The sequence below is a fragment of the Melopsittacus undulatus genome, chromosome 18 (assembly GCF_012275295.1).
Source record: "Melopsittacus undulatus isolate bMelUnd1 chromosome 18, bMelUnd1.mat.Z, whole genome shotgun sequence".
Classification (NCBI taxonomy): domain Eukaryota; kingdom Metazoa; phylum Chordata; class Aves; order Psittaciformes; family Psittaculidae; genus Melopsittacus; species Melopsittacus undulatus.
The window spans coordinates 59,439-85,861 of record NC_047544.1 but is presented as its reverse complement, the minus strand read 5'-3'; the positions used below and the strand labels follow the sequence as shown (position 1 = coordinate 85,861).

Here is a 26,423-nt window from a genome sequence, read left to right as displayed (position 1 = left end):
AAACGAGCATCCCAAGGTGCATAAAGCCTAAGAGGGTTTCAGGACACCCAGCCTGCATCTCTCTGAAGGCAGAGCAGAGCTGAGCCCTCGTCTCCCACATCAGAGGCAGCCTGTGATCAAAAGAGTGGGGAACAAAGGAAACCACAAGGACATTTGGTGCTGGAAACTGCTCATGGGGAGGGCGTGATGTCCAGAAGGAGCCCGTGGCACACAGAGTGTGCCAAGGAAAGGGACGAGATGTGCTATCTCCTCACCCACGCTTGGTGTGAGACACAAAGAGCATCCCCAGTCTGGGGGGACCCTGGGCTCCTGCCTGGGCGCCGTGGTGCCCACCACGAGCACCCTGCACCCCGACAAGCACCAACCAACCAGTTCAGTGATTTCATCTGCAGACGGTGAGGAGGCGGCTCTGTGCAGATGGCATCAATACAGCTCTGCTGCCAGCTCCACGGTGTCATCGGTTCTGCTCAGCCTGAAGAGGTGCCCATGTAGAAAACAAGGTCATTGTTGCTGGGGTTTTGGGGCTCCGGCTGCCTGGCCAAGCTGAGAGCGTGTGGTAGTGCTGGGGAAGGACAGGCACGAGGAATGGTGTTATCTCAGATGAAGGTGAGGAACTTCCCTAAAGGCTGAGTCCTTTCAGTGCACAAAGGTATTTTTTGAACCAGATTTCAGTTATCAGCAATGTTTCTGGCTCCTGTGGGCTTCAAGAACATCAGAGCCTGTGCCTGCTGTGGATTTGGGGATGGGGACAAGAGCCACCCCCAGCTCTGAACTCACAGAAACATCTCAACCTCAAGGCACGAACCCACCAGAAATTGGTATACATAAGACACCTGACATCCCTATTTACCCCTGAAACACTCCCTCAGTGCCAGACTGGACACAGCTGCAGCAACGAGCAGTGAAGCTCCTTCAGACCCCCTCATGTCTCATCCCACCGCAATGCCAACACAGGAGACATGGCACAAGGCAAATGCTCCAGCAGCTTCTTTCTAAGGGACTCTTGGCACAGTTCACACATCAACACCCATGATTTGCAGAAGCCAATACATTTATGTGTTTAGCACAGGAGTCATCCTCTCACAATCCCTCATATCCTCTTCCTGGGAATTACACAGCCCATTCTCCAAAGTCAAGTCAATACCCGTTCTCCCACTGGGTGTGCTTTACTGCTTCATCTTACACAACACAGCAGTGAAGGGGAAGGCCTGTGCTATCAGGAGCACATTGGCTCATTGTTTAATCTCAGGAAGAACCTGCAAAGGTGTAGTTTACATCAGCACCTGCTGAGTGGCTCTTACAAAACCAAACCAAGCCCAAATGAACATTGCTTTAAATGTGTAAGTTTGCACCGTCTGTGTCACCCCCAGGACAAGCAGAAGACAGCAGTACGAACTCGTGTCAGCAGCCTCTTTGCAGGCATCAGCAACATTCCAGTGGTACCACTTTTCACTCTGGTGCCCAGTAGGAGACACACACCAACTGTGCCGGGCACAGAAGAGGAGAACACAATGTGTACCACCCATGTCCTAACAGAATTCAAAGCTCTACAGGATCTTGATTATTAACTCCCCTCTCTGCAACTTCCACCCATTGCTAGTGAAATTCTCAGGAAAATAAAGGCCAAGTAATAAACACAACACGGAATAAATTATTTTTTTTCCCCTTTTCCATCACGAAATGGACTCATTGCTCTCTCCTATTCCTAAGAGGTTTGAGAAAGCCTTGCCAACAAATGAAAAGCCCAGAAGCCTTCAAATGCCTGGTTGCAGTTAAGCCTGCTGAGGGGAATCAAGAGCCTTAATCCAGACAGCCTTGTCCAAACATGAAGTTCCACAAGGTGAAACTCAGGTTTCACAGCCAGGGCTGCTCCAAAACAATGGGCCTCCAAGTTCAGGTTCTTAGCAAACCTCTGCAACTATACGGGAGGAAAAGGACAGAAAGAAGGTCATAAAAATCCAAAGTATTTCTACAGTATACACATTAGTTCCTAACATGCTCTTTGTCACCCAAACTGCTTTGCTAAGAGAGCTCCTATGCCTATTTCCAGTTACTGACAGCACTCGAAGTCAAAAGCTTCCTGCAATGTCATGGTGCTCAGTGGGTTCAAACAACTTGAAGATGTCATCCTGCAGCTCACCAGCATTTGCTCCTGTGTTATCAAAAACAGGCTTAGGAGAGAAGAGACTGAAGCTCTCAGTCAACTGAGTGAGGTTTTTTCAGCTGTACTCTGTGGCAACAACTGGAGACAAGGCACGGGCACACACTCCTTACCTGAGCACTTGTGTAGCAGGGAGAAGAGATAAGCCTATCTTCTGGGCTTTTACCAATGTGCTTCCTGTGGAAAGTAAGAGAAGGCAGGAAGAATGCAAGTGAATGTTGTGCAGAACAAGGACTGTGCTGGAACAGAATCCAGAGCAAAATGTGCTCCCAGTCACTGAGTGCCTGCTTTGACCAAAGGGTGGGAAAAAAAAGGTCAAGCAGCAGAAGAGCAGATGAGCCTGCTTTCAAGAAACAAATGCAAGAGCAGCACCTCAGAGCAAACAGGCTGGGACAGGAAAACAATTGTCTTTTCTTCCCACCCATCTCAGGAACATCTACATACAAGTGTCATTAGTTTCTCTTGAGAGTCCAAAACACCATCAATAGCCTACACATCTGCACTTGGAAACACAGCATACTCACCTGGGCGTTCAAAGTCATTCCACTTCTGTGGAGACCCACGGAAGCTGAGTCGATCCTGCTGGAAATCACTGCTGCTGGACATGAGCAACTCATCACAGTCCTCTTCTGTATTACACTGAGAGTCACATTTGATGGAGAGGTAGATAGCACCAGGAATGTGAACTTTATCCTGACAAATAAACACATGATCTTTGCATCCTGCAATACTATTTTACCAAAGAGCTGCTTCACTTTCACCACACCAACAACAAATACTACAACATATCCACAGAGGAAAAAAATCCCCCAAAACCAAACAACCCTCTGTAATATTTTTATCCAGAGCTAATTTAACAAATGTAAAGCACGGCCTATTGTTTGCGTTAGCTCTTAAGCATGTAAAATTAATGGCTAGGGTTTTACTAGAAGTGGTAATTGTTGCTGATACTGATCTCCACTGCCACAACCTAAAGGTTTCTATGCATTTTAAACAACAAAAATCAGGAGGGTCAGAGCTGCAGATAAATGAACAACCCCAGGACTGCCCAGAGGCAACAATTACTCACTAAACTGTATTAGGAAAAGGCTTTCAAACAATATCAAGAGAAGAAAATAAGAATTGTTTGTGTCAGGATAAGATAGCCTAAAATGATGAGACAAGAAAAATGAGACTCCACTCCCAGCTTGCATCTGACAGCACAAGGAAGTAACAGGCAAATGGAAATGAACCTTGGGATGAAAGGCTAGAAATATTTGTTCATTGAGGCCCTGAGACCATTTAAGAATATGATCTGCTGCAAACACACACACAGCAAAACCACTGAAGTTATGCACTTTTCACATGATTGAAGGAGATTAAATAAAAGTGACTTACTGAACCTATTTCTTTACAGGGCAAGGCCCCACTCATCCAGCAGCAGCCCTTCCAAAAGCAAGGCTGAACAGGTATTTCATAGGGGCTTCAAGCACCAAGTCCCACAAGTAAACACATGGACCACTGACATTCCTGCTCCAACCACCTTGATGGTTTAGAACTCTTCAAGCCATGCAAATGCACTGTACTACACTGCAGGTCTAACTTACCTCAAACTTGCTATTGTTGTTAGAAGGATGTTTAGATTAATGCCTCTGCACTGCCATTCCGGGTTCTTCCATGAACTGGCAAGCTGTCAGTGCCATTGTCCCTAGCATGCTCTCACTGCACCCATGCACCACCTGCTGCAGAATCTGGGAAGAAGCAACACGTCATGTAAATACAATCTGCTATCAAAACTATTACAAACTTATACACCGATGACTGACAGGAGGCATTTCTAGCCACACAACATTTTGCAAGTGCAAGAAACAAGACATCACAAATGATGTCTACAAGTGTTATTTCCGTAAGTGCAGAAGATTTTTCTTTGCCCTCTGTTCCAGATCTTTCAGTTCTTATCTAATGGAAACGTGACAGCTGTTAGCTCCATCTCTTTCCACAAATGCCAGGGACAAGGATTACCCATAAAGCAGTTAACAGTAAACTAAAGCTGTAAACAAGGAAGATAAACAACTAAATACTAAAGACACCTTTACCTTCTGTTACTTACAGGTTTTGATTTTAATAAAATATGTTCTGTTTTAGCTTTCAAAAGGTACAACCTCACATACAAGGAAGCCATCAGTTAGCGGCTACAGTGTTTGAAAGCACTAGACGCAAGAGCTGTGTCTTTAAGAATACAAAGAAATGCCATTTAGTCTATTGGGACACACTAAAGGATAATTAAGAACAATCTCAATCTCCACTTTCTCTTATTTTTCAGAGCTTTTGTGTGCTTTTGAATTAGGATTCCTGCTGCTCAAGGCCCTTTATTGTCACAACCTATGACATCTCTTCACGTGCACTTTCCTAGCCCCTCCTATATAATGGGATACTAGGTCAGACCAAACGTTCACCTCCACATCAGTCAAAGAAATTAAATTCTTGGGAAAAAGGAGTTTAAAAAGCAAAGGCAGTATGTAGCACAGCTCCCTGAATGTCTTCTTTGCCTCCATGCACTTGCAGAACAGCCTAACACAAAGGTTTCTCTATTTCATACACCCAACATACTGTTATTCTATCAGTTCATCCTGATATTTCTGAACCTACAGAAACACCCTGTGGCAACAATGTCAATGACATACTCTGTCCAGAACCAGTTCTTTGGGTTTGTTTTGCACCCACCATTTATTACCTGCATCCCACACTCCTTTGTTTCCTTACTGGGAGGGCCAGTGAATAATAGTTGCTGTTAACTTTTGTATGCTGCTTATTGCTTTAAAACTACAGAGAAAGAGGAACAGACTTTTTCATTCCTCCTTCTCGCTCAGGCCAAATGGGGCAAAGATCCAGGATGAAGAAAACAAGTTGGTTCCTCCTACTGAAGTTATTCCATGGCTACAATAACCCCTGCCACTCTTTTCCAGACTCCTTCCAGTTGTACTGCATTTCCATTTTCCTTTAAGCGAGATGAGGGAGTCAAGTGACATGCTGCACTCCAGCTGAGAGCACACTATTGGTTTGGTGGCATACCAGTGCCTTCTGTTTTATCTTGAATTCCTGCTTTGAAGATTACCAGCACCTCATTTGCTTCAGCTGCTCTTGAAGCATTGAGCTGATGCTTTCAGGACATTCCATTATCATTCCAAGATCACTTCCACCACGGTAAGAGTCAGCTCATCACTGGAGTAGCAGGTATTACAAAATACACATTGAGATCTGCAGCTTTCAAAATGGACTGCCTATTTGACCAGTTTCTCTATCAGATTTATTTTCCCATGTAGCTCTTTCATAGAATCATAGAACAGTTAGGGTTGGAAAGGAGCTTAAGATCATCCAGTTCCAACCTCCCTCCATGGGAAGGGACACCTCACACTAAACCATATCACCCAAGGCTTCATCCAACCTGGCCTTGAACACTGCCAGGGATGGAGCATTCACAAACTTCCTGGGCAACCCATTCCAGTACCTCAGCACCATCACAGTAAGGAATTTCTTCCTTATATCCAATCTAAACTTCTCCTGTTTAAGTTTTAACCCATTACCCCTTGTCCTATCACTACAGTCCCTAATGAAGAGTCCCTCCCCAGCATCCTTACAGGCCTTCTTCAGATACTGGAAGCTGCTATGAGGTCTCCACGCAGCTTTCTCTTCTCCAGGCTGAACAGCCCCAACTTTCTCAGCCTGTCTCCATACAGGAGCTGCTCCAGTCCCCTGATCATCCTCGTGGCCTCCTCTGGACTTGTTCCAACAGTTCCATGTCCTTTTTCTGTGTTGAGGACACCAGTACTGTGCACAATGCTCCAAGTGACGTCTCATGAGAGCAGAGTAGAGGGGCAGGATCACCTCCTTTGACCTGCTGGTCACACTCCTTTGATGCAGCCCAGAATACGGTTGGTTTCTGGGCTGTAAGCACACACTGAAGCTGGCTCATGTTCATTTTCTCATCGACCAACACCCCCAAGTCCTTCTCCTTGGGCTGCTCTGAATCTCTTCTCTGCCCAACCTGTAGCTGTGCCTGGGATTGCTCCAATCCAAGTGTAGGACCTTGCACTTGGCATGGTTAAACTTCATGAGGTTGGCATCAGCCCACCTCACAAGTGTGTCCAGGTCCCTCTGGATGGCATTCCTTCCCTCCGGTGGATCAACTGAACCACACAGCTTGGTGTCATCGGTAAACTTGCTGAGGGCACACTCAATCCCACTGTCCATGTCAGTGACAAAGCTGTCCAACAAGACCGGTCCCAACACCGATCCCTGAGGAACACCACTCATTACTGGTCTCCAGCTGGACACTGAGCCATTGACCACAACTCTTTGCGTGCACCCATCCAGCCAGTTCTTTACCCACCGAGTGCTCCACCTATCAAATTGATGTCTCTCCAATTTAGAGACAAGGATGTCGTGTGGGACAGTGTTGAACGCTTTGCACAAGTCCAGGTCGGTGACATCAACTGCTCTAACCCTGTCCATTCGTTCTGTAGCCCCATCATAGAAGGCCACCCTATTGATCAGACAGGATTTCCCCCTAGTGAAGCCCTGCTGGCTGTCACCAAGCACCTGGTTGTTTTTCATGTGCCCTAGCATGCCTTCCAAGAGAATCTGCTCCCAGATGTTGCCAGGCACAGAGGTGACACTGACTGCTCTGTAATTCCCTGGGTCATCCATTTTACCCTTCTTGAACATAGGGGTTATATTTCCCTTTTTCCAGTCGTCAGGAGCTTCACCTGACTGCCATGATTGTTCAAATATGATGGACAGTGCCTTAGCAGCTTCATTTGCCAGCTCCTTCAGGACCCGCAGATGGATTTCATCAGGTCCCATGGACTTCTGCACAGTCAGGTTCTTAAGATGGTCTCAAACCAGATCCTCTCCTACAGTGGGCCTAAGGTCTTCATTCTCCACTTTTTACCTTTAAGGGGAACTGCCTGAAGTCTTAACCATGCTTTCCCAAAGAATCTTAGAGAATAACAGAATCATAGAACTGTTTGGATTGGAAAGGACCTAAAGATCATCTAGTTCCAACACCCTGCCACAGGCAGGGACACCTCACACAAGATCATGGTGCTCAAGCCACGTCCAACCTGGCCTTGAACACTGCCAGGGATGGAGCATTCACCACTGCTTTGGGCAACCTGTGCCAGTGCCTCACCACCCACACAGGGAACAATTTCTTCCTTCTAGCTAACCTGAACTTCCTCTGTTTCACTTTAAGCCCATCACCCCTTGTCCTATTGCTACCGGCCCTGATCAAGAGTCCCTCCCCAGCATCCCTGTAGGCCCCCTTCAGATACTGGAAGGCTGCTCTGAGGTCTCCATGCAGCCTTCCCTTCTCCAGGCTGAACAGCCCCAACTTTCTCAGCCTTTGTACAGCAGCTGCTCCATCCCCCTTAGCATCCTCGTGACCCTCCTCTGGATTTGCTCCAACAGCTCTACGTCCTTCTGGTGAGGACACCAGAACTCTACCCAGTGCTCCAAGTGCGGGTCTCATGAGAGCAGAGTGGAGGAGCAGGATCACCTCCCTTGACCTCCTGGTCATGCTGGTGGTGATACAGCCCAGGACACAGGGGGTTTCTGGGCTCAAGCCCATGCTGAAGCCAGCTCATGTTCTGACCCCCAGGCCCTTCTCCTCGGGCTGCTCTGAATCACTTCTCCCTGCAGCCTGTAGCTGTGCTTGGGATTGCCCTGACCCAGGGGCAGGAGCTGCACTCGGCTTTGCTGAACTTCAGGAGGTTGGTCACCTCTCCAGCATGTCCAGGTCCCTCTGGATGCCATCCCTTCCCTCCAGCACGCTGACTGCACCACACAGCTCGGTGTCCTCAGCAAACTTGCTGAGGGTGCTCGATCCCACTGTCTGTGTCACCGACAAAGATGTTGAACAGGGTCTGCCCCAACGCCGACCCCTGAGAGACACCATTCCTCACTGGTCTCCAGTTGGACATAGAGCCACTGACCGCAGCTCTCTGCGTGCAGTCATCCAGCCAATTCCTTGTCCACCGGGTGTCCATCCAGCAAATTCATGTCTCTCCCATTTAGAGACAAGGACGTCGTGTGGGAGGATGTTAAATGACATTTATTTGCTCCAGAGAGCACGAACGTGGCAGGATGGGCCGGGGGCAGCTGCTCACTTGCGGGGGGAGGGCAGGCCCCGGAGGTGGTAGATCCAGGAGCCCCCAGGGCAGGAGACCACCAGCCTGCTGGTGACAGGAGCCGGGCCGCCCGCGAAGGAGACGGTGATGGTGGTGCTGCTCTTGGCGCGCAGCACCTCGGGGGCCCTGACGGTGAAGCCCGGGTGCTTCACTGCGTATTGGAACGCCGTGGCCTTCCGGAAGACGTTCCTGAAGGAGATGGAGGTGGTGCCGCCGGCTGGGATGAGGAAGGGGCCCTGGGCTTCAGGGGGCAGCGCAAGGCCGATGAGTGGGATGCAGTACTGCCCGCCCAATGCAGAGCTGAGCTGCAGCGTGGCCTTGGCTTCGCCCAGGTGGCAGGGCTCAAAGGTCACTTCCACGCTCAGGTCCGAGCCCCCAGCACTGGCGGGTGCCGCACTGATGGATTTTGCCGTCTGGAAGTCGGCACAGTCGGTCTGTGCAGGGGAGACAAGAGACCATGGGGGGTGGGTCACAACAGCAGAGCCAGCACCTCAGGAAGAACACGATGGTGCCCTGGCCCTGGCCTGGCCCACCCACACCACACTCCTGGTGAGTGCCTGTGGGGAATGGGCACGAGAACTGTGCAAACGTGCCCAGCAGGGACAACCCTGCACCCAAGCCCCAAGACGCCCGACTGCCAGACCTGGGCTGCAAGGGGGAAGCAAGCCCAGGCACCGTGGCGCCTGCAGAAGCAGCTCCAACCAGGGCAGCAGACACGGGCCTGCAAGGGAGGACAGTGCAGCTGGTGACAAGCCCACACCAGTGGGAAGACCCCTGGGCTCACATGGCCACCCTGGCTCTGCCACGCCAAGCCAGAGGCACTTGGAGCCCTTGGTGGAGAGGGCTGGTGCTGGCCAGAGGAGCTGCCTCCCAGCCAGAGCCCCGGCAGCCGCGCTCACCTGTACGAGGTACTCGGTCTTCTGCTGGGCAAAATGCCGTATTTTGGTGGTGATGGTCTGACGGGAGCCCAGCCTGGTGCGGAAATACACGGGCTTCTCTGGCCTGCTCCAGGTGGCTTTCAGCTGCAGCGTGTAAAACAGAGAGCCCAAGTCGCTGCTCTGGAGCACCAGCTGCCCGCTGCTCTCACCCGTCTGCAGGGGCTGATACTCCAAGACAAGATCCACCTGGGAGGAAGGAAGGAAAAAGCCACTTTGTCAGGCAGAGGCATGGAACACGTGTGCCTGACAAGGGGCAGCTGGTCCCTGCTGTGCTCAGGCAGTGCCAGAAGGCTGGGCTGCCTTCCCTGCTCTGACTCCCCTCTCTCGGGCACAGCCTTGCTCCTTCTGGGGGACGGTTCACTTAGGGACAGATCCCAACAGCTCACAGCCCTCCAGCACGATGCCAGAAGCTTCCCACCATAAAAAGCCCCTGTGCTCCCCCAGGGCACACACCACTTCCTGTCAATCCAGGCTGCAGACAACCTGACCATGGGCTGAGGCTTGTCCTGCAGCCACTCACAGCTGGAAGCACCACACTAAATGAGGGGCACGTGGCACAAGGACCTGCCACGTGAGGCCCACTTGCAGCGTGTTCCAGGGGGCAGCAGGGCAGGCTCCACCAGCGCAGGATGATGCCCACTGGGGATATTCTCACACACTGCTCCCTCTCTAGATCATCAGCAGGGAGCTGCCACCACGGAAGGAAGCCCCACATGGCTCCTTTCAGGCATCACCCCTCAAGAGCATCCCCTGCAGCCAGGAGTAGGGAGAGCAGAGGGAGCCGGAGGAGCTTTGCCCCTACCTTCGACTGTGCAGGGACAGTAAAGTGCTGGGGAACGCTGACGTCGGGCACTTTGCAGTTGATGTCAAACGTCACCGGGACAGGCAGAGGGTTGTCCACCTTGACGCTGGAGGACACTCTCTGCCGAACAGCGGTGCTCATTTGAACAGTGCCCATGGGTCCTGAAGCCACCACCTTGAAAGTCACCATGTGGAACAAGTACTCTCCGGTTGTCTCATTGAGGAAGGTCACCTAAATCAGACAGAAAGGGAAGGGCTGCTCATTCCACACATGAAAACAGACCCAAAAGAGCCCACTGAGCTCAGCACCCTGCTTCCAGGAATGGCTGTGAGCACCCACCGAGGAAGAGCACAAGACCACAGAAAGCACGTGCGGTATTTCATAGGACCTGTGCACGTGGAGGTATGAAGAGGCATGTAGCTTCTCTGTGAGCCAACAGCTCCTTGAAGGGCCCTGCAGACCAGTGTCCTCACTTACCTTTGCCCTGAAGACTCCTTCTTTGTAGGAGAGGAAGGTGAGCTGGTAGTCCTTCTTCGCAGAGCTTGGCACGTCCATGTAGGAACACCCCTGCAGCACAGAACTGCTTTCCAGGTTCTCTGGTTTGAGCATGTCAATAACCACCAGGAACCTGTGGGTGAGAAGGACGCAGTGAAGGTCAACACGAAGGACTCCCATAGGATACCCATCGTGTGGGGGTACAATACAGCCCCTCTCAGCCTCAGTGCCTCAGGCACAGGGCACCAGCTCTCATCCCCCTTGGAGGAAAGCCCTCCAGGGTGCCTCTGCACAGGCAGAACGTGGGTATGGCCAGACACGGCCAAGGAGAGGGACAAGCTTTCAGGAAGGAGCTTCCAGGCACTTCCAGACTTCCTGGGCTGGACTCACCTCTGTGGTCTGTGCAGCCAGTTGGACACAGGGATGAGCTCCGTGTGGCACTTCCTGCATGGAACCTGCCGGGAAATGGCCCCTGAACACCTGGGGGCTTCAGCAGTTCCTTCCTGGTGGTAGCGTAAGCCTGTCCCGTCCGGCAGGGGGAAGAAGATGGAGCCCTACAGACAACGAATAGGACAAGTCGGCTCTGGAGCACCCCTGGCCAGCCCCATGCCTCAGGCTCTCACTGCAGCACCTTCCAGCACGCCCAGCTGGCAGAGCTCTGCCTGCAGCCCTGTCCCGTGCAGGAGGAGGCACCAGCATCGCACCTGCTCAGAGCAGGTTCTGAGTGGGTGCATGGCCCACAGGACATGGCACAGCTACAGGACACAGAGGCAGCATCTCTGGGCAAAGCAAGGAGACACGGGCCCTGCAGCAGAGCTGCTCTGCACATCCCAACACTCCCTTACTGGCCACACTCACCTGGGCACGTCCCTGCCAGCCTGTGCTCATGCAGGGACAGCCCTGGGCAGGGGGTGCCCGTCCCTCATGAGCTCCATTGCCTCAGTCCTGCTGGCCTTAGCCCAACAGCACTGCCCAGACAGCAGCCTCTAAACTGGCACAACAGGGGCCCACCAGCCGTGGGCCATGGAAAGCTCATATCCATGATCATTCTGGGTGCCCGTGGATCCCAGACACCTGCCTCTGCCATCTCCTCTGCCTCCACAGCAGCTGAAAGCTGCAAGACTCCTCACGCAGGCTCTACGTTAAAGACATGCTGAGCACGTGCAACCCTAAGGGCACAGATCTGCTGAGCACCCTGGAGACGGAGACCAGAAATCTCTGACCTCATTTCTGGCCTACTGTAAGGTCAGCTGGAGCGGGACAAGGACCCAGCAGCTCCAGCACCCCAGAGCCCTTCTGAACTGACCCCTTATGGCACAGAAAACATTACAGAGGGGCCAGTTACCCCCATGTGCCCAGCCTGAGACCTGCAGGAAGGGCTCCTCCCACAGCTCCTGCATGACTGTCAAGAGATCTCTCTCGTTTCCCACTTGCCTGTTCACGGCCAGGAGGGCACTGAGAAACTGCAGGGCAGCTTTGCCCTTCTTGCTCCCTGCAAGCTGCACAAGGACAGGCACAAGTGGTTGTGCCCAGGGCATGGAGAGCCTGTGCAGCCGTGCGCTGAGCGTGGGGGTCTCTGAGCCCCTTGGGCTGCCACAAGCAGCCACCAGGAGCTGCGCAGAACAAACTTCATTTCTTGGCCTTCAGAAAGCCTGGCTCTTTAGGTCAGCTGCTCCAACACGTTTGGTGTCAGGCCCGAGTTCCCATCTGCCCTTTGCCCCTGCCTGGCCCCCAGCCACCACAAAACCCAGCTTCCAACAGAGGGCACAGGACACCTTCAGCTTGGACAGGACCTCTGAAGGTCATCTCGGCCAACCTCCTGCCCAAAGCAGGGTGAGCTACAAGGGTCATGCCACGAGGGTCAGCACACGCTGGCACAGCTCACGTACCTGGTGCTTCTTGTTCTCAGAGCTCATGGTTAGGGGTCTGTAGGTGACCTGGTAGACCTTTTCTTTTTGCCTGGCCTCCAGATGGATAAATTCAGGCCCTTTCCAGTATTTCCCCTCAATGATGGGCTGCAGGGTCCAGGCCTCGCTGCTCGGGTTGGACAGGAGGATGGTCTGGCTCTGCCTCTCACGCACATTGCAGCTGAAAGTCAGCGTCTGTAACAGAGGAGCACAGAGGCTGCTGGGTCGTACCCACAACCCTTCCCACTCTTCTCACGCTGTCTCTGCACCAGGACCTGGAGCACAGGGAGCAGCTTTTCCTTGTCACATGCAAAAATTACGCTTTGGCCATAGCTTTTGGAGTAAATCAAGCTGGTTGCTCTTGAAGAAGGGAGCAGAACAAGCCTTTCGCATGCTGGGTGAAAGAAACGGGGAGTCCTGAAAGGAAACTCCTGTGCAAGGACAAGATCTGCAGCCACACAGCCCCTTCCTTCATGGGCAGGAGGAAGAGGAGCTCCACGCTCTCTTTGGGAGCAAGAGCCAACAGCTCCCAGGCTGCCCCATCCCAGGGACCGGATGCAGATGCCTTGCCCCTTCCTACTGCTGAATGCCCTCCCCTGGCCCAGCAGGGGGGAGAAGTGTGGCTGCAGGTGCAGTGCTGGGATACATGGCATGGGTGCTGCAGTGCAGAGCCAGGACAGCTGAGCTGCTCACTGGAGGAGCAGCACCTTGAACAGGGGAGAAAGGCAATGACAGGGCTCAGGAATTCTGGCAATCCTGCCCAGCAGTTTCTCTCTGGGATACCCCAGCACCAGCGAGTCTGTGCTCACAAGTGTCCTTCAGTTCCTGCCCTGGGAGAGATGTGGTGCAGATGCTGGGGTCCAGGGGACCATCCTGTCCCTGCTGCGTTACCTCTTTGGGGCCAGGGGCCTCCACGCAGGATCCTGCCAGTGTAAGCTGCAGCGCCTCACTGCCCTGGATGAAGCACCGCAGCCCCTCGTACTGGACAGCCTGACTCAGCTTTGAGGGGCGGAAGGTCACAACCAAGGGCACATCCATCCCTGGGCTGATGTAACCCTTTGTGGGGCTGATGGAAAAGTCTGGCTTGAAGCTCTCCACATCCCACATAAACCTTGCCGAGGAAAGCACAAGGACAGGAAAGAAGGATTAGCCACGGGGAGCTGTGAAGGCAGTGTAAGCCTCAGTGTGAGGCTGCAAGTCTCTTGTGGGCTTTCCCATCACATCTCAGGCCTGACGCTGAGCCACCTGGCAATAAGGCTTCAGGCTGGGCAGGACCTACTGCTTTACCTGACTCTCGTGTCGCCCGCGTTCCGCATGACGACGCGCCGGCACGTGTAGCTCTGCTGCACCACGGCTCCAAAGCTGAGCTGGTCCTGGTCCAGGCTCACGAGGCTGCCCTGGCAGGAGCCCCGCACCACACAGAGGGAGCGCACCAGCCCGCGGCACTCCAGCAGCACTTCCCCGCTGAACGGCTGCATGCGGCGCTTCGGGGAGAAGGTCACCTCCACTTTGCAGGTGTCTCCTCTGCCCTTCAGCTTTAGATCCTTGCTGGGCTTCAAGCACAGAACCTACCCGAAGAAACGAGTGGAGACTATTTCATCTGGCAAGCGAGCTGTGGAGCCTCCCTCACCACACTCAGGGAAGAGGCTTCCAATTCCTCTTCTGTCCCCACCAGCACTGCCCCAGTCCCACTCATTCCCTCCTAGGCATTCCTAGGGAATACCAAAGGTGTTTTCTACCATGTGTCCACCTGGTCACGGCGAGGTCAACTCTGTCTTCTAAAGCTTTCACATACGTTCCAACAGAGCTGCAACTCTCCCTCTTTCAAGATTCACCTCCCTCACCTTTCCAGATCTAAAACACATGGCTGCATCCTGATGGATGTGTCTAAAACAGGCTAGAGGAATTGTGTCGCCTTCTCACTTCTGGCTCTCGGGGAGTCCTGGCACCCAGCTCAGCTGAAGCATTCGCACTGCAGGCATCTGCTGCCAGAGCAGTGCCAGCAGGGAGGACAGGGCAGGCACAGGCAGCCAGGGCAGCCCACACCTGAGTCATTACCTACTAGCTCCCACCCACAGCAGCTCAGCGCTCCCTGCAGGCACACCAAAGTGCTCTGCAGAGAAGGAACGGGCCTTACCCCAGCTTCCTGCAACTCTGGCACAGTGGACGTGACCCTCAGCTTAAAGGTGAGAGGGGCTGCACTCTTGTTGGCTACGGTGACCATCTTCTTCACCGTCTGTCCAATGCAGACGTTTCCCAGCTTCACCACCTTTCCTGGTGGATCCACAACGTCAACCTGAGGCGGTAGGGATTGATATCAAGCCAAAGGAAAGAAGGAGAAAAGGCTTTCTGCCACTCTAGTGGCAGAAACCCAAACCATGGGAGGCTGGGGAAGAGAGGAGGAAATGAGAAAACCCTGCCGGTTGCCACCTGGAGTTTTAGCCTTTAGATTTCATCTCACCTTCATTTTTATGCCCCTTCCTTGGGCCTCATCAGTCAGCTTCTCTCCCGGGGCACACGGAGGCAGCAACAAGCTGTTGGGGCTGTTGTCATTTTTCGGTGTCTGTAGGGGCTGTGCACAGAAGGAAGAGAAACCATAGGCAGGATGAGTTTCTTGACCTTCACCATGTGAGCAGGCTGCCCAGCCAAGCCATCCCCTCCCACATTCCTTCCCCCCAGGGGCAGGGATTATCCAAGTCCCTCTGCAGCCTGCCAGCAGAGCTGGCTAACCCTGGAAGGCCACCAGGATTTGCCCTGCGCACTGCCCCCGTCTCCCTGCACAAGCCTGGCCATGCTGGAGCGCTGGGAATCTACAGAGTGTGCACAGACCTTCCCCCTCACCTGCTCCTCAGCAAGGTGCTGCTGCTCAAACTGCACTGAGTAAACCTCACAGGGCTTCTTCACCACCACTGTCCCCTCTTCCCCATGGCTCTGGGGCAGCAGCGGTCCCAGCTCCAGCTCTGCGGGGATGGACTCCAGCCGTGGCTCCAGACCACGTCCCAAGACCGGCACCTGCAGGCGTTGGCTGCTCTGGCAAATCTGGATCTGCAGCTCGCCCCGGTAGCACTTCTGCAAAGAAGCAGCACAGAAAGCTCCTCCGTGAAGCCCCAGCTGACAGCACCTCCAAGTCAACAATCGCCCAGGGTCAGGGGTCTTGTCAGCACCTCCAAGCTGAACCCAAAACAGGTATTTACTTAGAGCAGGGGCTACAGCATCTGCATGGCTCTCAGGAACTGCAGCGAGTCCTGCTCTGGAGCATAACTGGACAGTTGGCTCCCAGGTGGATCTAAAATGGGCTATCAGAGGTTTTCACCTGGGCATGGGGGAGCGCAACGCTCATGAGAAAGGTCTGCTTCCTCAGACACAGTCCTGGCACTGCAGCACCAGGCAAACATCAGCTGTGTGCAAGAGGCAGCTGAGCTCTCACTGGACACAAATAAGGATCATCTTCTCTGCTCAGTGCTTGCCTCTGGTCAAAGCCAGACACGAGACGCTGAAATCTCCACGAGCAATTGAGATCCCTGGGACTGTCCCCAGGCATGGAAGCACTTGTGTCCATCCTGTCACACGCTACCAGTTTCCAAGTCACGGTGGCCACATGCAAACTGCCTTTGGGAATGCTGCATCATTTAAGCTGACTCCCGAGCTGCGTGGGAATGTGCAGGGGAAACTGAGGTGCAGGAAGCTCCACGTGGAGGCAGAGCTCATCCCCCGCTCCCTGGGCTGGCCTCCCCTTACCACACTGCCCTGCCAGACCTCCTGGCGTGACACCCACCAATCTCACCTCTTCCGTGGGTGAAAAACGGACTTGGACGTGGCACTGCTGTCCTGAAGCGAGGCTTCCAGCTGAGGGCAGCACCTCAAAGCCACAGGGCACAGACTTCATCTCCTCCAGCAGCTTCTGGTGCTCGCTCCCTGGCAGATGTTTGTCCACCTGGGCACAGAAACCAGTGGCGTGAGGTCTCCTTGGTCTGTGAGGACAGACCCTCGGTTCCTGCAGTGCTCCGAGATGCTGGCACGGTGCAGGAAGCACCTTCATCCCACCCAGACGTGGCCACCACTGCCTAGAACTGGAGGGCAAACATGCTGGCAGGGCAGGCAGATGGGGAGGCAGTGTCCTCAGAGGAGGAGGAATGGGTGAAGATGGCAGAGAAGTGAAGCATCAGCTAGTGAACAGGCCCAGGTGAACCAGCCTTGCTCTGTACCCTCAAAAGCTTCCTCAAGCGAGCTGCAGCCCAAGTGCTCAGGCAGCCAGAGGGGCACAAAAGGCAGGAAAGGCAAAGAGAACCCAACTGAGAAGTTGTGTGTTACACGTTGTCTGTGCTTTACCTCCTCAACAGGATCAGTCATGCTGATGGACCATTTACAGGGGACCTGGAACGTGTTGTGGAGCTGGATGGTTTCTTCCTGGCACTGTCCACACTGGACAGCAGAGAACTCCAGCCTGTCCCTGGACACGCAGAGGGACGGCTCAGCCACCATGGCACGGAGGCGGACCTGGAATGTGGGGCCTCCTCTGACCTACAGAAGGACAGAGCATCCGGTTGAGAGCCCACCCGATACTCGCTGCTGTGCCCAACCTGCTGCCTGCCCCAGAAGCTGGAGTACCTTGATGGGCAGGAGCACATCCACTTTTCCCAGGGGCACGTTGGCACTTTGTGGGTCGAAGCACACTTCAAATGTCTTGCTCTCACAGGAGGGCAGGCGCTTCACACGCTCCAGGCACACGCTGAAGCCTGAACACAGCAAAATAAAGCAGCTGAGATACGCAAGCAACAGGAAATGGCTCAGAAGCACGGTAAGGCCACAGGGGTGTCCTGGCTGGCAGCTCTCTGAAAGACCCCTTTGCATCTCCAGAGAAGCTGCTCTTCTCCCTTTGGCACTGCCCAAAGCAAAAGGACTTTCACAGCCAGAATCCAGGGGTTACATAGTAAAAAGGAATCACATTGCTTGAGGAACTCCAGCAATTCCTTCATCAGGCATCTCAGGGAAGGATGCATAGACCTCTCCAAAGGAGAATTGCCACCTAAGATACCAAATGCTGGGGTGTTCCCTGACAGCGGCTTAGAAGAGACGACTGGCCACCCCGCAAAGACAGCAGTCACCATGTGCTGGAGCTGCAGCCTTACCTCAAGGCCTCTTTGGGAAGCCTGTTTCCATAGAGCAGAGGATCCCACAGGCCGGTCAATAAAGGCTGAGCAGAAGTGCTCTGGCACTATGAACTCTAAACAAAGCACATCCGAACCACAGAGGGTCCATCTGTTTGCAACATAAACCCTCAGAGTGCACAAAGAAACTCGGATGATGCTCACGGGAGCCAAGAGCAGAAGATGCTGAGAGGCAATCAAGGGGATCAGCCCTTCTGGCCCCTGCTATCAGATTTTAGGGCAGCCACAGGCAGAGCAGGTCTCTGGGCACTGCTCGCCAGAAGTCAGGCTCTTGAACAGGGCACCCAGCATGGGGGTACTAAGGAGGAAAATGCTGTCCAAGGAAGTACTCAAATCTCCCCGTGTCCAATGGCTTCAGCTGATGTGTCAGAGGTAGCTCCTTCAAGCCCCTGTGAAGCCTCTCCACCATGGGTTACCTGTGTTATACAGGACATATCCATCGACACGGAAAGATGCGGGGAAGTGCCCGGTGTTGGTGATCTTCACCATGTGTGTGTGGATGTCACCGGGAACAACATAGCCAAGGTCCAGGATGTATTCGGGCAGCTCAGCTCTGAAAGGAGGAGTAAGGACACTCTGTAAACCCCAGCATGGCGTGGGCTGGAGAAGCAAATGGAGTGGATAATTCTGTATTCACTGCTCTGAAAGCTCAAGCCAAGCCCAGGAAACCCAAGACCTGAGCACCCAGTAATAACACTTGGCTAAGTCATGGGGAGTGCAGGGCCTAGGATTTATCAGCCACCAATGGGATCTTCGAGTGACTTTAAAGTGGGTACTGGACACAGTTCCTATGCTGCAAAAAGCCATTGCAGAGAAGTCCACTGCATCTCCACTGGTCTCAATCAAACTGCTAAGCTGGTGTCCAGCCCAAGCCTGAAACTGCTTCAGGACCTTGTCATAGCATTTCCTTGCAGAGGTCTTTTGGCAGGCAATCCCATTTGGAAAAGTGCATAAGGGATCTGGACCATTCCCTGCTCTTCCTGCATAGTGGGGTCTGTTTCTTGGCACAAAGATGTCAGCTTTGAGATGCCCCTTTCAGAGCTGGTCAGCAGGGCTGGTGCCTGTGCTGTCTGCAAGGGCTTGCTCGTCTGCACCCCTCAGCTCCGAGAACAGAACCTAGCAACTGTGGGGAGGGGAGCACCTCCAGAGCTCAGGGGAGCACTGTGCAAGCGAGGACACCGAGCTGCCCACAGGGAGCACATCATAGCTCTCAGCATCAGGCCCCTTCTGAAGTCCACAGCTGTTCCCAGCTCTGAGACACAAGGAGCTCTCAGGAGCAGGCCTGCACTGCTGGCTGTTACCCTCGGGGCCCCTGCACACAGGCTACAGGACTCCCTACTAACTTGAGAAGCCTCCGATGTACACGCTGGTGAAAGGCAGTGTCCTCCGGGGGACGGGAGCTGAGAGCTTTCTGCTGCTCCACGGCATGTTCCTCCATCAGCATCTCCTCCATCTGCATCTGCAGCTGAGCATCCCACTGAGGAAAGTAAAGACAGGGGCTGCTTAGCAAAGCTCCTTCCCAAGGCACAAGCTTGTCTCAGGTGGAGGATCCCACCCTGCTCTTGTTGAGAGAGGCGATGGAGTCATTCTGTCTCACTGCTCAGTGTCTGGGACACTTCCTGCTCTCTCAGGCAGGATCAGAGCTCCAAAGAAATGAACTCCAGTGTCTCTCCCTGCCCAGTTATCAAAGCTGATCTGGACACATGGACAGACAAGCCAGAAACCTTCCAAAGCTCCAAGTATGTCCCTGCCCCCAGTTAGTGCCAAAGCAGCTTGGACAAAAGCTCTCCTGGAAAGGGAACCATGAGAGAGCTGGAGCCTCTCGGAGATCCAGAACACAGCACAGCCTCAGGGTGCATTCAGGCTGCTGCTTTACACTCTGTAAAGCTGGCAGGGCTTGGCCGGTGAGCAACAAAACCCCCAGCACCGACCTGAATGTCCTTCAGAGCACCATAAACCCAACTGCTTGAGCACAGCCCTTAGCATCTCCTGGGGTAGTCAGGAGCTGGTGCATCTCCAGGAGGGACAACTCCCAGAGGTGGGCAGCCCATGGGGCACGCTGAGCTGACGCAGTCCGTGGCCAGGGCTGTGCAGGGAGGCACCCAGTGCCAGCAGAGCCCTGGGCACAGGGCCGTGGGGCGCAGGGGCTCCAGTGACACGCAGGAGGGTGGCACGTGTGGGACAGGGCAGCAGCTCTACTCACCATGGTGCCCGAGTCGTCCATGCGGGGCTCGGCTGCCACAGCCTCCCCCAGAGCAATGGCCTCGTCTCTCTGGCTGCCTTTGTCCAGCTTTTCTTGGGCCTTTTGGAGGATCTTCTCATATTTGGCGTTGCCTGAAAGCACAGAACACCACCAATAGCAGTGGGGCAGCACAAATCCCATGGAAGACGGGAAGCCCCATTCCCCCAACACGCAGACACAAACTGCTCCAGCAATGGAGAGAAAGGCGATCCTGCTGCTTCTCACCCCCAGCCGTCTTTCTTGCCACACAGGAGCATCTCAGCCCCACAACGTGATGCAAACCCAACCCTGTCAAAATCCCTGCCAGCCTCTCTTGCAGCTTCCCTGTGCTTTTCTGCCCAGCCCTCGTCTTCCCAGACCTCTGGCATATGCTGGCAAGCTGTGCAGGATGGTTCCTGCGGCAAAGCCACACGGGCTCGTCTGCCAGAGACCAAGGAAGCAACCAGAGGGCTGAGTTTGCCTGACAGCCCTGAAACCTCCAGGCCTGGCAGAGGTGCCTGTGAGCTGCCCTATGGGCATATGGCATGGGGGAAAGCCAGGTGACCTTCCTGGCGAGCAGACAGGCAGTGCTCACCTTTGATGTTCCTGGGCAGGTCCAAGTGGATCCTGGGAAAGGTCCCTTCTCCTTTCAGGCAGACTTTTTCTGGCTCCAGGTGACCCACTTGGATCTGGAAAGCCCTGCAGAAGACTCCAGGCACTCCTGGCAGGTAATAGACTTTCAGCCCTTGCTGCTTGCCAGGTTCAATGTAACCCTGCGGGGCACAGAATACAGAGGGAGGTAGTGTACCAAAGAGGACTCAGTGGAGGGATGGCTCACACGACAGACACGTTCAGGACACAAGACAGCTTCTCATACATAAGGAAACATCAGACATCACCACCTCCAGCTTTCTTGTACCCAAATGCCCGAGTCCCCTACACCAAGATGCAGTATGTCCTTCAGAGGCCTCGCAAGGCTGCCCTCTGCTCAGCATGAGCACAGCTCTTCTGCTGACAGGGTTTACCCTCTGCTACCCAGAGCCAGGCACAACAAACCAAAGCTCTTTCACCAGCTGCTCTGGAAGAGCACCGAAGGGCCTGCGCTTCCAGCAGGGCCAGCAGCTCCTGGCAGCAGCTTGCAGGAGAGGACATCAGCATGTCATCCCTCAGGCGGACAAGCACTGAGGAAGGTGGAAGCCACTCGGCCCTTTGCTTCCTCTTCCCATTGCAAAAGGGCACCAAGGCAGGAACACTGCTCCAGCTCTAAGACACCCAGGCAGGATGACAACTGGGATGGAGTGATGCTCCAGTGATGGCACAACCAGAGAGCTCAGCACTCAGCTCCAAAGAGCTCCCGCAACCATCGTGCCTCCCACTGGTGGTTGCTGTAGGACAGCAGAGCCAGTGGCGGCCAAGGCCAGTCAGGGGCTCCATTAGGATTGTGCTCAATGCACCTCCTCTGCCTCTGCAGCAATCGCTCACAGCCCTGTCTCTCCTGCCTGGTTTTGGACGGGGGTTGTGTGCTCATTCCCCCTATTTTCCCCCAAAACTCTCTCCTGGGCAGCCTGACACAGGCCGGGTGAAGCCCTTGTGCTACTCACCATGCTGGGCACGACCAGGGGCACGCCAGGCAGAGGGCTGGCTGCAGTGCCTGTGCCGGGGCTCAGCACCACAAAGGCAAATCCCAGCTTCCCACTGTTCTGCAGGGTCACTGCTGCTTCCGAGACTTTGTTAAACACCTGAGGAGAGGACAGAAGAGCAGGAAGTTACAGGCACACGTCTGCTGCTCACAATTTCATTCCTCTTCCATTGGGTCGAAAGCAAAGGAACACAGCCCAGAAGCAGGGAGCGCACAGGAGAGATGGGCACTGGGCTCTCTGGGTTAACCCGGGCAACCCGTGACTGCAGGGTACCTCTGAGCCCTACACAGGGACAGGTATTTGTGGCAGAGGTGCAATTACAACCACAGAAAGATCAGGAAGAAACCAAGTAGGGGACACAAGCCCTCTGCACTTGAAGGTGTCACCCAACAGCGAGCTGAAACACAGGAGGAGACACTGAGGCATTTAAGGAGAAAAGGCTCCTGCACACTAGTATTTGTGGGCAAAATACAAGCCAAAATGGAGATGGACAGGGCAACGCACACACGGCCAACAGCTGGAAACAGCTGTGGGGTTGTAACTGGAAAGAAGTACAGTGAGGGTTATTCTGGGACACTCTATCCAGCTACAGTGACTGCAAGCCCAAGTCAGCTGCCTCCTTGGCCGATGAATCAGGAGCATTAAAAGAGAGCATCTCCTTGCACCTCTGGCTTTAGGAGCCCATCAGCGGATGGACATCTGAGGGACACATCCCTCTGGAGAGCAATACTGGGATCCTGCCTGTCCCAGGAGGCAGCATTAGTTCCCTCCAAGAGGAGGGATTCCCAGCTTTGGGCTGGGCTGGAGATGGCCATTAAACACCAGCTTGGAGCTATCACCCAAACGCTGGACTTCCGAGCCACAGAGCCAGCAGAGCAGCTGGGAAGGGGGGAGAGCCCTCGACCCGGGGGGGCAGCAGCCCACCGGTCATGGCTGGAGACAAGGAGCTCTGACAAGAGCAGCGTGCGGCACCTGCAGCCCGCAGTCGATCTCGGTGGTGTCCAGGAGGTAGCTGATGCCTGAGGCCTCCCCACACAGAGCCACCTCGTAGCAGGAGTCCAGAGCTCTCTCCGGATACACCACGCTGAAGGGAGCCTCAGGAACTCCTCTGTTGAGCAGGAGCACCTGCAGCAGCAGCAAGAAAGCAACATGGAAATACATGAAGAATCCTCTTTACTTACTGAAGGCTCACTTCTTTTCTACTTTAGCAATTAACATCTGTAAAAGGCAGAAGATGCTGAGCGCTGCTGCCAAATACAACAGGACAAGTTCTGCCTCAGGGCTTTTTCATGCAAAGCAGGGATAACTTCACACAAACAGAGCCACTCTGGCCTTATTCCCCTGACACAGAGCACTCCACTTGACCTGCAGTGGCAAGGACCTGCTCAGCACCACCAACTTGATTCAGACCCATCCCACACCTCCACCAGGCTCACTGCTGCCCACGAGCCATCCAGATCCACCCCATGCCCTGCCACCCGTCCTGCTCACCCCGTAGCTGTGGCTTGAGCCAACAAACACCTTCCCGACGCTCAGCTGGTCGCAGCTGAGTTCCACCTGGGGCCCGACGCCTTCCCCGCTGATGCACAGGGGCAGCCTGGTCTCACAGCCTGTGGAGGGAAATCTCTGTGAGTGCAATTCCTTCTGCTACCCAGCACTTTCCAGGTTGTCTCAGTGCTGCTGCCGGTCCCTGGCCTGCATGGAACCACCTCCAGATGCTCCAGGAGAAGATACGGGACCCATCTCGTCCCTCAGGAGATCAGCCTTGGGGCTGGTTTCTCATTTCTAACCAACCCCCTGGGATGGTGTCTCAGAGAACCACAGAATGGTTTGCGTTGGAAAGGACCTCAAGATCATCCACTTCCAGCCCCTTGCCATGGACAGGGACACCTTCCACTAGACCAGGCTGCTCCAAGTCCCATCCAGCCTGAACTTGAACATTGCCAGGGACGGAGCAACTTCCTTGGGCAGCCTGTTCCAGTGCCTCACCACTCTCACAGCAAACAATTCCTTCTGGATATCTAAACTAAATCTCCCCTGTTTAAGCTCAAACCCATCACCCCTTGTCTCATCCCTCCAGCCCTGGAAAACCAGCCCTCTCACTGAGCAGATCACATAAGCCAGACATGTACTGCTAACGTGCACATCCCTTGGTGCAAAGGCAACCGAGACCTCAAGGCTTACAGCCAAACTCCAGGGTGGCTTCTTTCCCTCAGATTTGCTAGAGATGACAGAGCACAAGATCTTCAGTCTGAAAGCTGCTCTCAGCCACTGAAGCCTGAATCCTGGCTCAAATTTTGGACGAGATCTCACTGCCATCCCATTCTACTCTGCACACAAGGCGAACAGCACCAGGAGGAGGAGAGAGCCACGCAACCAAGACTCATCTTGGAGGTAAATGGTCTACAGGCTCCTGGTGCTCCTTCATTAAAGCTGTGTGTGTTGCAAATGCTGGCAAACCCGTGCCAGGAAAGCTTATTCCTTGACTGCTTTGTCTCTTCTGGGGTCAGGAAGCCAGAGCCAGGCATCCTGAGCCCTGGCCTCAGACAGGAGACCACCGGGAACTGCAGGGACAGCAGCATGTGCCAGCACTGTCCTCTTGAGCCCTCCAGAGCTACACGAGATCCCAGTGGGCTGGAAGAGTGTTTGTACCTCCTCGGTGGGAACAGGAGCAGGAGGAAGGAGCTGTACCTGAGATGTCACAGTAGGCTGCCTCTTGGTAGACTCTGGCTTCTTTGGGCTTAAAGATCACATTGATTTCAAGTGAAGAATTTGGCAAGATATCTCCCTCCTGAAACAGAAGTGACAGCAAACCATTTATCTTCAAACAGCACATTCTTGTTGCCACTACAGCCCTGTAAGCCTTTATTTAGAGCATCAGCAAAGAGCAAGGAGCAAGCAACACTTGTCAACAGAATTTAGAGGAGAGCTTGGAAGCAGCTGCAGAAACACCTTCCAAAGTCCCTCGCCTTTACTGGCACCCGGACGGGGCTTTTGTTACCCTCAGAAGAGACTGAGCTCTGGCTCAGGGATTTAAGTCTGGGCCACGCTACCAGTTTCTGCAACTGTCTGCTGCTTCCTCAGGGTCTTCTCTCTCTGCTGCTCTCCCACAGGATCCTGGCACTGGTGCTCAGGCCCAGGAAGCCTTGTCACACATTTCAGCAGGCACCCCTGGTTTCTATAGGCTCTCACTTCCTCCAACTGCCTTAAGCAAAGGCACCTCGTACAGCCCTTCAGCCCCTAGCATTACAAATACACTTGACGTAAGTAGCTACACCTCTGGCAACCGTAATAACGCTCTACAGGAATTCAATATTGAGTTGACGGAAGCAGATAAAAACAACAGAGTCATTTTTCTATCAGCACAGCCAGGCTCTGATTCCACTCTGCTCTTGGCTATTCTCAGGAATCTGTCCAGAAGAGCCTTGAACTGACTGGAGCCTCCAGCACTCCTGCAGCATCAGTATTTACTAGCTACGGTTCTGCCACTGACACAGCACTGACAGCTTAGAGGACAGCCCCACAAAAATTAAAGAGCTACAACATGGGAAGTTATTGGCCTGCAGCTGCAAGTAGTTCCCTGATGCACAACCTGCTCTGAGTCAGGACAACACAGGCAAGGACAGGCAGAGAAGAACCCTTTCAAACACCAACCGCCAGTAACTGCAAAGTCTGAAAGAGTAAAGTCACTTGGATTCTTCTCAAAACCTGCACAAAGTCCCCATGTGGGACAGGAGACACTGCCCATGACACAAAGCACTTGCTGCCCCAGCCTCCTCCCCTTCCTGCATCCCCATTCCTCTAGCCAGGGCAGCTGGAGCTGCCTCAGTGCCTCAAGGCATCTGTCTGACTCTGCAGTTGATCCCGGCCCCAGATAACCCAAACTCAACATCACAACCCTGAGCTGCCACTGCACCAAAAAGTACAGCTTCAGCAAGAACCTGGAGAACACTGCAAAGGTGCATCTCAAACAGTGAGGAGTGCAAAGGAGAGCCCAGCAGGGTTACTGCGAGTGCCCAAGGCCCTGGGGGCATGATTTGCTCCATACCGAGACCACACTGACTGCTGGCATCATTCTGTACACACTCTTTAACTAGTGCAGGAGGGAGCTTAGAGCTTTGGGCACGTGCCATTGCTTCCTTTACAAGCTAATCAGAGGAGGGTGCAGCACACACACCCCCTTGCCAGGGATGATGCCTTGCTGGCCACCAAGCACCACAAAGCCATCCAGAGAGGCACCACAATCATCACAAGGGACACATCTCCATACATCCAAGATGCTGCTGGGTCCCAGGGCACAGCCAGATTACACTTCTCTAAGGCACCTGAGGAACAAGCTTATGGGCTAGCACTAAAGCCTCTCCTTTTCTAGGGATCAGCACAGCTCTCAGGAACAATCCTGATACAGCACCCCCACTCAAGCCTTGCATTCATAGCCTCCATCCCAAGAGAACTGACCCAGCACTTAGCAGGCTCAGGTCTCCTGAGCTCCTGACAGGAAATCACCATCCAGCAGGATTCAGTGTATTGGCATGGAAACTTTTGGCAGTCTCTCCACAGAGACATTCCCTGGATCGGCAGGGAAGCTGTAAGCCAGAGCGTTTAACTCCGATGATGGAAGGCCAGGAGACATCATCAGTTACACTTTATCCTACTATTCCATGGCCAAACCACATTCTTGAAAGACAGACCTACACTGGGAAACCCTTCGGCACTTCTCCCTTCATTACTGCTCTAGGGCAGACCACAAAAGCAGAACACTATTTCTCTCGGGAAATTACAATAGGCTGTTGAAGAGGTTCTTCACATGCCTGCTACTCCCCAGCAAAAAGAACTGCTGGATAAAAGGATGTGCTTCATCCCCCAGCCTTGCACACTGGTGACACATGCGGATGAGCCTCGGGACACCTCAGGAGCCAGCGCT

The 26,423-nt window shown here is 53.8% G+C and overlaps 1 protein-coding gene and 1 long non-coding RNA gene across 2 annotated transcripts; both read right to left on the bottom strand.

Moving 5' to 3' along the window:
• Positions 1 to 2,691: 2,691 nt before the first annotated feature.
• On the bottom strand, positions 2,692 to 4,997 carry LOC117437175 (uncharacterized). Its single transcript, XR_004550377.1, has 3 exons — positions 4,875 to 4,997; positions 3,748 to 3,891; positions 2,692 to 2,854 (listed from the first exon to the last, which is right to left on the bottom strand). It is a non-coding gene; the product is annotated as an uncharacterized lncRNA (long non-coding RNA).
• A 3,306-nt stretch (positions 4,998 to 8,303) lies between these two features.
• LOC117437160 (hydrocephalus-inducing protein homolog) lies at positions 8,304 to 20,399 on the bottom strand. The gene is made up of 12 exons (XM_034070583.1): positions 20,240 to 20,399; positions 19,842 to 19,972; positions 19,236 to 19,333; positions 18,055 to 18,191; positions 17,079 to 17,206; positions 15,483 to 15,539; positions 14,932 to 15,042; positions 14,608 to 14,766; positions 13,758 to 14,038; positions 13,362 to 13,581; positions 9,228 to 9,350; positions 8,304 to 8,762 (listed from the first exon to the last, which is right to left on the bottom strand). Exons 1-12 carry the CDS (start codon positions 20,397 to 20,399, stop codon positions 8,304 to 8,306), a joined length of 2,064 nt encoding a protein of 687 aa, XP_033926474.1.
• Between the last annotated feature and the right edge of the window lie 6,024 nt (positions 20,400 to 26,423).